General features: G+C 43.6%; 1 protein-coding gene across 1 annotated transcript in view; it reads left to right on the forward strand.

Moving 5' to 3' along the window:
• The window catches only part of LOC142501951 (alpha-2-macroglobulin-like), an 80,553-nt gene that overhangs the window by 21,574 nt on the left and 45,151 nt on the right, over nucleotides 1–13,828 (forward strand). Inside the window, exons 8-12 of the mRNA XM_075612581.1 lie at nucleotides 1,034–1,160; nucleotides 1,416–1,533; nucleotides 2,781–2,890; nucleotides 4,618–4,785; nucleotides 13,137–13,367. Of these exons, the coding sequence (XP_075468696.1) occupies nucleotides 1,034–1,160; nucleotides 1,416–1,533; nucleotides 2,781–2,890; nucleotides 4,618–4,785; nucleotides 13,137–13,367 (754 nt within the window). The remainder of the gene's footprint in view (nucleotides 1–1,033; nucleotides 1,161–1,415; nucleotides 1,534–2,780; nucleotides 2,891–4,617; nucleotides 4,786–13,136; nucleotides 13,368–13,828) is intronic.

Consider the following 13,828-nt stretch of genomic DNA (forward strand, 5'->3'; position numbering starts at 1 on the left):
CCGGGTAGCTCTTGCTGTGTTGTCATCTCCGCCGCTGGTGCAGTCCGGACCATTGGTGTCAGCGTGCGGTTCCAGCTAGCACTGCCTGGGGTAAGTGCCCGCCCCCCACTTCAGCCCGTACCCGGCAGCAGGTCTTGGTTTAGTCTGCTGCATTGGGTATTTTTTTCATGTTGTGACCATAGTGTCTATATGTGCTTGTTTTGTGTGCACAGTGTGCACTCTTCTGCTAGTTACTCATTTGGCTGTATTTTATGTTAGAGCAGCCGTCTAGGAACCGCTTGCCTTGACTGTTGTGGTCTGTTGTGGACCTTCTAATGTTAACTTTTTACTCTGTGTTTTTAACATGCTGATTAAATTTACCACTATACACTTAAGTGTGGTGTCTTTATATGGCTAGTTTGCAACTATATATATCCTAGAGCATTGTTCTGTTTATCTGGTCATTAACCTCCGGTGCGCTCTGTGCGCTTTTCTGCAGTTTGTGGCCAAGTCTGCAGTCCCCACACAGGCTCAGGAACCGCTATACTGCCTGGGATCTGCCAATACATTATATTTTGGGAAAAACCCCTGGAGACACCTTAAGGAACCCCTAGGGGTTCCCACACCCCAGGTTGGGAATCACTGTACTTGATAGTATTTGTATGGATATCATTCAGTTACGGAGACACTGTGTATTACAGGTTTTTTTTTCCATACTGTATGTATAATGGAGTTACTGTGGCACTATGGGGTCTCTGTGTGTTTTGCTTGATAAACTGTTGTACCTATGATGGAGTGACAGTAACACCCAGTGGTTGCCAACAGTGCTGTTTTCATTTTGAAAGTCTATTCAGTGTATAAATCACATGCAGTAGTAACAATTGGACAGGGAATTTGAACCCTGTGGTGTGCTGGAAAGCTTTAAACTACCACTGGATGAGACGTCAATATGAGAAGCCAATTGATTATGAAAGGGACGTACTGTAAAGGACATTTTACACAGTACTAACAATTGTAGAGTGGATTTGAGATGTTTTATTCCCTTTCCCGTCAGATACACGTATGGGAAGCCAGTGCAAGGGGAGTTTACGAGTGCGGTGTGCCGGAAAGCTTTTACCTTCCACTGGTTCAGACATGAATCTGGGAAATTAGTTGATCTGTGTGTTTCCTTCAGTGGGAAGGTGAGAAAAGAGTGTGAGATGGGATAGTGAATGTGTCCATTGGACTCTGTAGCTAAAGACAGAATGAGCTGCCCCTGGCAGTATAGTGGTACAGTGTCTGACCTTAGAAACATTCTCAATGTATTAGATATTGGGGAAAAGTAGTTGGGTTCTGGGGTTGTAAGTCATACCATCACGCCTCGGACAGTGGCCACAGGTCACACTCTAGACCAGTGGCAGAGCGAGGTTGGACTGACATCTGCATCTCTCCCTCAGCTGGACAAATCGGGCTGCTCCACAGAGCAAGTGAAAACTGAGACCTTTAACCTGACTTCACGGCATAGGTTCAGTAGGGATTTGGAGGGAACGGCCTCTATCACAGAGGAGGGGACAGGTAAGGATACCAGGAGACTCCCATTGTAGGAGAGTGATGGCTTAGTTGTTGAGTCAATTCATCGCTTAGATTTCCAATATGTGCTTCACACCTGGAGGTAAAACTCACATGCTGAATCTATTCAATTTCCCAATATCTCTCTGTGGTACGGTGATGGCCTCTAGCAGTAAGAGAGAGTTAAGTAACCAGACGTATACTGTCCTCGATGTTGGTTACCTCTGGGAGTGAAAGATATCTCAGCCCAATCCATCCTTAACTGCTCAGAGATTTGATCCTAGAGAAAGTACAGATTCCAACCCCATTCATTCCTTATCTTCTCTCCAGAAATAAGAGATCACTCAGTGTATTTGTCCACATGCCCCTCACTCACTTCCAATGCAAGCCTTACTGGCAGGAGTAGGGTTAATCATCTTTCTTGGAGAGCGAGAGAGAGAGCAGAGTCGATTTCCTCTAAGTTTCAAAATGTATATAGAGAAACCTCGCACACCCTCAACCTTATTTCTTAGTGGAAGTGGGTGCTAACTAGGAGGTAACTGAGAACAGCACGAGTGTACCGGGAAAATAAATCCTATCTAAGGTCCACGACCTCGTTTGGTAAATATTTGACTTGAGAATAATTGGTAGTCCATAAAATGTCATTCTTATTATAACACGGTAGAAAAATTGATTAAATATGCACCATAAAATAGAGTAGTTATTAACATACCTGCTAAGTTTTTACAACACGTGGAATCAGTATGTTAAGGTGTTAGTATAATACAGTGACAAAAAAATTTAACCCGTAGAGGCACGTCTGTCTAGGTATAAATTCTTCAGCAGGATAAAGCATCTGTCATTTGTAGTGACCGGAGAGTATAATAACCACCTCAGTTTGCTGCTTTAACAAATAGGTAATAATAGTATATTATACTGGTCTGCCTATTTCACAACACAGCAAAGATAGACACGGTGAGGAAATATGATTATAATGGAATGGATTATCCCATCAATCAATTGTTTTATTTAGCAAAAAAAGTATCAGGATACATGCTATGCCTTGCCAGCATCTAGACAGACGTGCCTCTAGGGGTTAAACTTTTTCCGTCACTGTATAATACTAACACCTTAACATAATGATTCCACATGTTGTAAAAACATATCAGTATATACAGTCTATATACCATATAGGATTTTCTTTCCTGGTGTAATTCTCTGGTACACTCCTACTGTACATAAGTTTCAACCTTCAACGTTCTTTCTTCTTTAAGGTATTGTGTTAACCACATCCAGTCGAATCAACTTCTCCTCTGTAATCACCAAAGTGACCTTTGTGGATGCTGACAATTCCTACAAGCCTGGGATACCATACAGTGGGACGGTAAGGAACACATCTTTAATCTCATACATTCAGTGCCTCCTTCCACTGCTTCTGGGTTCAGCTAGAACAGCACAGTCCTGGTCCCTCTCACTGCTGCTGTGTATAACACTGGGCGAAAAAGAAAGGGGGAGGACAGGTTTATACAGTTCCAGATGACCCTGGATATATGAAATTGTATTGTATGTCTATTTGTATAGCACCAAAAGTGTACTCAGCGCTTCACAAAGAATACAGTACAGAAAATTATAACAATACAATAAGGGCAGCAAAATCAGACAATAGGAAAGGAAATCCCTGCCCCGAAGAGCTTACAATCTAAGTGGTATAATGGTAGACTTACAAAGACATCAGGTGAGGGAATAAGTGCAGTAGAATGCAGTGTTTTGGGCCCAGGAGTGACTGTGGGTGTGTATGTCTGGGTTCAGGCTTAGGGGAGGTCCCCAGCAGCTGGAAGGTGTAGATAGAGGATGTGAATAGAGGATTTGTGGGGGTGCTTTTTATTGAGGGGTAAAGAAGTTGCTGGGAGAGATGTGTATAAGTAATGGTGCAGTGGTGAGTGGGGAAGATGGAGAGAACAGAGACGTTCACGAAGGAGTGAGGAAACAGTAAACAGAAAAAGAAATAGGGAGGGCATAGTGAGATGCAGGATGAAAGACTTCCCAATTATTGGAGGATAGGAAGCGTACAAATAATCAAAGCATATAGAAAGTTAAATGCTCACAGTTGCAAATCACACATTAGAGGTGACTGCATTTTGATATATATATTTTAAATGAAGACTATTTAACTTCACACAGCCTTTCTATATGCAGAACTTAAATTCACAGGGTAGGTTTTAAAACGAGTACCGTCTGCCTTCAGCACTCCTCCTACCAGAGAGGAGGACTGGTTTATACAGTTCCAGAAGAAGCAGAATAATTGTAGGTTAACAATGAATGAATCTGGGGTGTACTGTGATGCCACTGATTATTCTAAGGCAGTATATGACATCACACATTAAAGGTGGCTGCCTTTAGATTTCTTTGATGAAATAGATAATATTTAAGTTCATACAGTCTTTCTATGTGCAAAATTTAGATTCATATGGTAGGTTCAACCTACCCTCCTACAATCCTCCTACCTCCGATCATTGCTGAGGATTATGGACAATTCTGTGTAAATTACTGGGTCATTCCTACATACAGTACATCAGCCACTGTTTCTATCCTCAATACAAATATAACCTACTGTACACACTGGAATAAGTGACTAAATAAACTTCCATCATGACACAAAGCCTGTTTATGGACCTTGAAGTGTAATTTCACTGCTCTATAAAGAATAGTAAAGGAGTGGCTCAGTGAGTAAAGACACTAACTAGCACTGAGAGTTTGAAGCAGGGGAGCCTGGTTCAATTTCCAGTGTCGGCTCCTTGTGACCTTGGGCAAGTCACTTTATCTCCCTGTGCCTCAGGCGCCAAAAAATAGATTGTAAGCTCCACGGGGCAGGGATCTCAGCCTGCAAAATGTCTCTGTAAAGCGCTGCGTACAACTAACAGCGCTATACAAGAACATGCTATTATTATTATATTCTCATTGATTGAGGTTTGCTGGAGTTTAGATTTTTGATCTGGGTATGGGGTATAATAACCTATGTTCCCTGCACTCTCCCCTCCTCTGTGCTACTCACAGTCCCTGGTGGCAGCTGGTGAAGCTGATAACCTTCTCTCTCTCTTGCTCTATGCGCAGCTGAAAGTGGTAGATGCCAGTGACTCTCCCCTCCCAGACAAGGTGATCTATCTTAGCTGCTCAGACCCAGGCAGCGGCACAAACCAGACCTTGGTGACAGATGAGAATGGACGAGCCTCCTTCAAACTGGAGAACACAACACACTGGGTGGACAATGTTAATCTGAGGGTACGTGAGAAACTAAACTAACCTGTATGCCATACTACCAAATCAGTATTTATATCTGTGTATTTACACACATACATACAGAGGTAGCAAAGTGATATTCTGGACCATTGATTGCTATAAAAACTCTGTCATATTCTGCATCATAACGCAATATATTGTATTACCAGTGTGAACACTCCTACGTGTGTGTGTTTGTGTGTGTGTCTGTGCGCCGACGAGTATTCTAAAACTTACCTTAAACTTGCCTTGGAAAATCTGGGGCTATCACCAACAAGATCCAGGTACATGCTGGGTACATGCTGGGTACATGCTGGGAACATGCTGCAACATTTCAGTGACATTTCTGCAGAAACTAATGGCCCATCGGATTAACACAGCAGGGGTCCCTGGCAGTGCCATTCAGTTTGAGCAGTCTGTCTGCAGAAATATCACTGAAATGTTGAAGTATGTACCCAGCATGTACCTGGGTCTTGTTGGTGATTGCCCCAGATTTGTTTTAGAATACTCGTCGGCACTACTATATATATATATATATATATATATATATATATATATATATATATATATTTTAACTGTTCATGCCGATTGTAAGGATGTTTTTATAGTTATATAGTTATATACATATACATCTTAACCCAGGCTGTGCCCAATAACTGTGCAATGCAACAAGCACAAGCTTGTAGGGGACCATGTCTTATGGTTTTGAGGCAAAAGGTTGCACTGTGTGCTCATTTGCATGTAATTTCCCAGAATCCCTTGCTCAGTTGAAGCACTGTATGCTGGGTAATAATGATGAAAGGCAGAGTTTGTAGGTGGAGGTGTTTTTGTTGCCTTTTTCACCCACCATAACTTAAAATATATATGGTAATTATAGTAGGCACTCAAAGGTGTTACTTTAAATTATATGCATAAACGTTTTAGTCCTATTCCATTTCCCTTGAGAAATGTAATGGAATTGTTCTGAAACATTGATCGTTAATACATTTCGTATATAATTTATAGTAACCTGTGAGTGCCTAATATAATTTACTTTAGATTAATAATCACCACAGGTATATTGCCCCCTTCACAAACAACTGTTCTTACGAGTGTGCTGACTTTCTTCTATGATATAAATATATATATATATATATATATATATATTTATATATATACTGTATATATATATATATATATATATATATATATATATATATATATATATATATATATTTGTATATAAATATTCTGTAAAATGCAAAAGTCAATTGTATACAGTTTTGCATTTATTATTGGCATTTTGAACATTCTGAGGTGGAGTAATTCAGAGTATATAGATAGTGGGTGCTCCAATAGTCCCAGAAATATAATTGATTAATCTCCATCAAGATATCATAGCACTAAGGCTTTTCCTAAGGAGTGGGTATACTACTAGGTGAGTAACAATAGTCTTTAGTTTCTTAGGCCTCCTGAAGGTAACAGAAAAATGATCTCTCACTTCGCCGCACCTCATTGGAGACAATATACAGTGGTCGACAAACCCACTGGCCCGCACGCCAGGGAAGAGTGGATTTTGGTCGCAGGCGATCTGTCATGACCGCCTAACCAACATGCACTTTTTTATGCCTATTTCCCTGTAATTTGGAGCTGTTGTGCGCCTAAAGTTTGAAAACTCATTACCCTGATTGGCCGAGGCCTCCTCCCCCCTCCTGCTCCCTCCCCCGTCCGTGACTGGTGCGACGCCTGCAGGAGCTAAAGGCGCGCCTTCTTCCTCACTGCTCCCTCGCTTTCACAACTCCGCCAGTCCCACCGCACCGCTGCCAGTCCCACCGCACCGCTGCCAGTCCCACCTCACCACCGCTAGTCCCACTGCACCGCCGCCAGTCCCACTACACCGCCGCCAGTCCCACCTCACCGCCGCCAGTCCCACCTCACCGCCGCCAGTCCCACCTCACCGCCGCCAGTCCCACCTCACCGCTGCCAGTCCCACCTCACCGCCGCCTGTCCAACCTCACCGCTGCCAATCCCACCGCACCGAGTCGCCTGTCCCTCTAGAAGATGGAACGGGGGGAGGTAAATGGCGGTTCTTCAAACTTTAAATGTTCTCCTTTACTAGTATTCTTTGGGTCCGCCACATAGCAGAAGAGAGGGTAGGTTGCGCTAGAGCAGTGGGTGCTGGCACATGCAGTGCCTCTCTTGACTACCCAGTCAAACCCAACCCACCCAGTCACCCACCCAGTTAGTCACAGACCTAGTCAGTCACCCATTCAGTCAGTCACCTCCCCACCCAGTAAACCCCCCACCCAGTAAACCCCCCACCCGGTAAACCCCCCACCCAGTAAACCACCCACCCAGTCAGTCACCCATGCAGTCAGTCACCCATGCAGTCAGTCACCCATGCAGTCAGTCACCCACGCAGTCAGTCACCCCCACACCCAGTCAGTCAGTCCCACACCCAGTCAGTCATCCCCACACCCAGTCAGTCACCCCCACATCCAGTCAGTCACCCCCACACCCAGTCAGTCACCCCCACACCCAGTCAGTCACCCCACACCCAGACAGTCACCCCCACACCCAGTCAGTCACCCCCACACCCAGTCAGTCACCCCCACACCCAGTCAGTCACCCCCACACCCAGTCAGTCACCCCCACACCCATTCAGTCACCCCCACACCCAGTCAGTCACCCCCACACCCAGTCAGTCACCCCCACACCCAGTCAGTCACCCACCCACCCACCCAGTCAGTCAGTCAACCCAGTCAGTCAGTCAGTCACTCAGTCAGTCAGTCATTCACCCACCCAGTCAGTCAGTTAGTCAGTCACCCACCCAGTCAGTCAGTCAGTCAGTCACCCACCCAGTCAGTCAGTCACCCAGTCAGTCAGTCAGTCAGTCACCCACCCACCCAGTCAGTCACCCACTCAGTCAGTCAGTCAGTCAGTCAGTCACCCACCCAGTCAGTCAGTCACCCACCCAGTCAGTCAGTCAGTCAGTCACCCACCCAGTCAGTCAGTCAGTCAGTGACCCACCCACCCAGTCAGTCAGTCAGTCACCCACCCAGTCAGTCACCCACCCACCCTGTCAGTCAGTCAGTCACCCACCCATCCACCCACTCAGTCAGTCAGTCACCCACCCAGTCAGTCATCCCCCCCACCCAGTAAGTCACCCCACCACCCAGTCAGACACCTAGTTATTAGTCACCCACCCAGTCATTCAGTCACCCACCCACCCAGTCAGTCACCCACCCAGTCAACCCAGTCATTCATTCACCCGCCCAGTCAGTCAGTCACCTACCCAGTCAGTCAGTCAGTCACCTACCCAGTCAGTCAGTCAGTCACCCACCCAGTCAGTCAGTCACCCAGTCAGTCACCCACACAATCAGCCAGTCAGTGACCCTACCACCTACCCAGACTAGTCACACACTCACACACACAGTTCTTATTAGGAATTTATTCCATTTTTTAAAAGTGGAATGAGGGGCGGGCCTAGGTGGCGAGGGGCGGGACTAGATGGCGAGTAGATTTTTTGGTTTGGCGAGTAGATTTTTGGGTGATTTGTCGACCACTGACAATATATATAGTAAAAGTCCAAAGAACTCACCAACATTTTTAATAAATCTTGTCATCAATCTTCAAAATACCTTACCCACTCCTAGAGCTAAATAAATTATTTGAATGCATGTCCAGCCCCCTTGATAAAGCAAGTTTGTGTGAAACGTGTACATTTTTGTAATGCTGGTTGGGCAATAAATGTTTCATTTTTTATACCACCTGTTTCCCACTTCTCTGGGCATTGGGCTGCCTAGTGCATTTTTTGCATTTTCTCTGCTGAGGTGGAGTAATAATAATATAATAATAGCATGTTTTTGTATAGCACTGCTAATTTTACGTAGCGCTTTACAGAGACTTTTTTTGTTGTTGCAGGCATAGGTCCCTGCCCCGTGGACCTTACAATCTATGTTCTTGGTGCCTGAGGCACAGGGAGATAAAGTTACTTGCCCAAAGTCTAAAGGAGCCGACACTGGGAATTAAACCAGGTTCCCCTGGTACTCAATACCAGTCAGTGTCTTTTCTCACTGAGCCGCTCCTTCTCCCTGATCTATATCAAATGAAAGAAACGTGTTTCCTCTACTTGCTACAGATACCAAAAAAGTTTCATGTACATTAAGGTGCATTTTGGGAGCTTAAAACAAAGCCACGTACGCATGGTCTCCCAGCTCTTAAGATAAAGTCAGTTAAAGTGTGAAATGTTTTGATCCTCACATAATATCCAGTTCCTGTAAGACATTGCACATAAAGCAGGTTCCTCAAATGTCTCATAACTCTTATATTCATCCTTAAATCTCTAATTCCCCACTAAAATCTAATGTGACACATCTACCCCCGGCCAATATAAGAGGGGCCACACCAATGGTGTTTCACTGTCTCTTAAAGCAGCAGCCCAAGCTACGGTTTAAAAAAAAAAAAAAAAAAAAAAGAATTCCCTTGAATATGTGCATCAATACTGTACAGTTCACACAATGTCACCCTATGGTGTGTAAGGCAAGTCTAATGTAAATGTATTAGGGATCTCACCGCTCTGATAGCTATGTCCCTATGATATATTATATAATAACAGTTTGGTTTGTGTAACCCCTCCACTTTTAGCTCTCAGACTTATGTATATTGCTGAGGTGGGGGTCTGAGTCCCTATTAATAACTTAATGGGAATCACGTGGCCTGCAGTCAGATGGTGGAATTAAATACAGACACGGTATATGGGTGATACCACAGGTTTTACTTTATCCCGAATAACTTGGGCAACCTGTGATCCTCAGCAGAGGATCTCTGCATACAGTATACAATTATAACACAATCCCCAATAATGCTGCACGAGTGTGAATCGTCAGCCACCCAAGCCTTGGGATATTGGCTTTGTGGTGGTGCCAACACACTGTGGGATCTTATTTTGTACTAACTGTAGCAGGACTGCACTTTGAAAAGGGGGCTTCGGTACCACTGTGCTTTGTAGCCATTGAGGGTCCCCTCCGACAGTGCTCAAACTCTCAATCACGTCCTGACTGTAACCCGCTGATCTTGGTGCCACGTGCACTCGTTCACACTCTGCAATCCTTTACTGAAACTGATAGCACTCAGGTTTGCACAGATCTGACCTCATCTGTCATGGCCGCTCCCTCTTAAAGTTCTCTCTCCCTCTTATGTCCATTAACAGTCACATGTCCATAGCAGATTGGAGAGGAACCTGCCAGGGGGCAGTGCAAGTGTGTGGCTCTCATTACACAGGGGGTTACATCTGTAATGCTGGATATCTCAGCTCATGAGACAATATTTCACATTGTATAAAAATGACCCCTTCCATTGTTCCTGTTGGATTGTTAAAGTTATTTGTGGTTCCTCTATGACTGAAACATTCAGCAGACATTGTTTCTCTGTCTTGCCGTGTTCGGGACTCCTGGAGGACTGTAATGTTCAGGACACATTGTTTCTCCTGGTATAATAAATAATAAAGAAGATTGTGTGAAGCTCCATGAATATCACATCTCATTCTTGCGTATACTGAGCAATGTGTCTCTTTCCTGCATATATACTGAGCAATGTGTCTCATTCCTGCGTATACTGAGCAATGTGTCTCTTTCCTGCATATATACTGAGCAATGTGTCTCTTTCCTGCATATATACTGAGCAATGTGTCTCTTTCCTGCGTATACTGAGCAATGTGTCTCATTCCTGCGTATATACTGAGCAATGTGTCTCTTTCCTGCATATATACTGAGCAATGTGTCTCTTTCCTGCATATATACTGAGCAATGTGTCTCTTTCCTGCATATATACTGAGCAATGTGTCTCTTTCTTGCATATATACTGAGCAACATGTCTCTTTCCTGCATATATACTGAGCAATGTGTCTCTTTCCTGCGTATACTGAGCAATGTGTCTCATTCCTGCGTATATACTGAGCAATGTGTCTCTTTCCTGCATATATACTGAGCAATGTGTCTCTTTCCTGCATATATACTGAGCAATGTGTCTCTTTCCTGCATATATACTGAGCAATGTGTCTCTTTCCTGCATATATACTGAGCAATGTGTCTCTTTCCTGCATATATACTGAGCAATGTGTCTCTTTCCTGCATATATACTGAGCAATGTGTCTCTTTCCTGCGTATACTGAGCAATGTGTCTCTTTCCTGCATATACTGAGCAATGTGTCTCTTTCCTGCGTATATACTGAGCAATGTGTCTCTTTCCTGCATATATACTGAGCAATGTGTCTCTTTCCTGCGTATACTGAGCAATGTGTCTCTTTCCTGCGTATACTGAGCAATGTGTCTCTTTCCTGCATATATACTGAGCAATGTGTCTCTTTCCTGCATATATACTGAGCAATGTGTCTCTTTCCTGCATATATACTGAGCAATGTGTCTCTTTCCTGCATATATACTGAGCAATGTGTCTCTTTCCTGCATATATACTGAGCAATGTGTCTCTTTCCTGCATATATACTGAGCAATGTGTCTCTTTCCTGCATATATACTGAGCAATGTGTCTCTTTCCTGCGTATACTGAGCAATGTGTCTCTTTCCTGCATATACTGAGCAATGTGTCTCTTTCCTGCGTATATACTGAGCAATGTGTCTCTTTCCTGCATATATACTGAGCAATGTGTCTCTTTCCTGCGTATACTGAGCAATGTGTCTCTTTCCTGCGTATACTGAGCAATGTGTCTCTTTCCTGCATATATACTGAGCAATGTGTCTCTTTCCTGCATATATACTGAGCAATGTGTCTCTTTCCTGCATATATACTGAGCAATGTGTCTCTTTCCTGCATATATACTGAGCAATGTGTCTCTTTCCTGCATATATACTGAGCAATGTGTCTCTTTCCTGCATATATACTGAGCAATGTGTCTCTTTCCTGCATATATACTGAGCAATGTGTCTCTTTCCTGCATATATACTGAGCAATGTGTCTCTTTCCTGCGTATACTGAGCAATGTGTCTCTTTCCTGCATATACTGAGCAATGTGTCTCTTTCCTGCGTATATACTGAGCAATGTGTCTCTTTCCTGCATATATACTGAGCAATGTGTCTCTTTCCTGCATATATACTGAGCAATGTGTCTCTTTCCTGCATATATACTGAGCAATGTGTCTCTTTCCTGCGTATATACTGAGCAATGTGTCTCTTTCCTGCATATATACTGAGCAATGTGTCTCATTCCTGCATATATGCTGAGCAATGTGTCTCTTTCCTGCATATATACTGAGCAATGTGTCTCTTTCCTGCATATATACTGAGCAATGTGTCTCTTTCCTGCATATATACTGAGCAATGTGTCTCTTTCCTGCGTATACTGAGCAATGTGTCTCTTTCCTGCATATATACTGAGCAATGTGTCTCTTTCCTGCATATATACTGAGCAATGTGTCTCTTTCCTGCATATATACTGAGCAATGTGTCTCATTCCTGCATATATACTGAGCAATGTGTCTCATTCCTGCATATATACTGAGCAATGTGTCTCTTTCCTGCATATATGCTGAGCAATGTGTCTCTTTCCTGCATATATACTGAGCAATGTGTCTCTTTCCTGCATATATACTGAGCAATGTGTCTCATTCCTGCGTATATACTGAGCAATGTGTCTCATTCCTGCATATATACTGAGCAATGTGTCTCTTTCCTGCGTATATACTGAGCAATGTGTCTCTTTCCTGCGTATATACTGAGTAATGTGTCTCTTTCCTGCGTATATACTGAGCAATGTGTCTCTTTCCTGCATATATACTGAGCAATGTGTCTCTTTCCTGCATATATACTGAGCAATGTGTCTCTTTCCTGCATATATACTGAGCAATGTGTCTCTTTCCTGCATATATACTGAGCAATGTGTCTCTTTCCTGCATATATACTGAGCAATGTGTCTCTTTCCTGCGTATATACTGAGCAATGTGTCTCTTTCCTGCGTATATACTGATCAATGTGTCTCTTTCCTGCATATATACTGAGCAATGTGTCTCTTTCCTACATATATACTGAGCAATGTGTCTCTTTCCTGCATATATACTGAGCAATGTGTCTCTTTCCTGCATATATACTGAGCAATGTGTCTCTTTCCTGCATATATACTGAGCAATGTGTCTCTTTCCTGCATATATACTGAGCAATGTGTCTCTTTCCTACATATATACTGAGCAATGTGTCTCTTTCCTGCATATATACTGAGCAATGTGTCTCTTTCCTGCATATATACTGAGCAATGTGTCTCTTTCCTGCATATATACTGAGCAATGTGTCTCTTTCCTGCATATATACTGAGCAATGTGTCTCTTTCCTGCATATATACTGAGCAATGTGTCTCTTTCCTGCAGGCCAGTACAAACCTGAAGACTCAAAGTTACCCATTTGACTACGTTTACCCTCAACACACTGCTGGGCACCTGACCCTTAAACCCTTCTACTCCCGCAGCAACAGCTTCCTGAAGCTGCACTCCATGGAGAGGACGCTCCCATGTGAGGGGAAGCAGGAAGTGAGGGTGGAGTATATCATTCCACGGAAGGAACTGGAGAAGGACGCCAAGCACTTGGAGTTACATTACCTGGTGGGGAGCTTGTCACTTTACTGGGAGGGACCGATTTCAAAAGTCCCTTTTGTCTGTGCCACTGTATTTCCCTGAAATTGGAAAGACCATAAATTGCACACGTTTCTTTTTATCTGTACATCCATGTCATTCTGCTATGGGAGAGAGATATTAATAGACACATAGGTCCATTCTCTGTTTCAATACTCACATAGAATGGGAGGTGTCAACCTGTAGTGCGACAGACAGACAACTGGCTCGGCCAATGTGGAAATAGTGACGTGATGGGAGAGTCAGTCTAGGCCAATGTCAATAGGAAGTGAAAGTTCCACTGGACCATAATTCAACCCCCATGGGAATCAGGAACAGGTCTCACGTGTGTATAATATGACTTATGTTTCACATACAGTAAGTCTCATGAAGAGTTTGTAATAAATTATTTATGTGCGGTAGCATGTACTGTATGGATCACACAGCCTACC

The sequence above is a fragment of the Ascaphus truei genome, chromosome 8, assembly GCF_040206685.1.
Source record: "Ascaphus truei isolate aAscTru1 chromosome 8, aAscTru1.hap1, whole genome shotgun sequence".
Taxonomy (NCBI): Eukaryota; Metazoa; Chordata; class Amphibia; order Anura; family Ascaphidae; genus Ascaphus; species Ascaphus truei.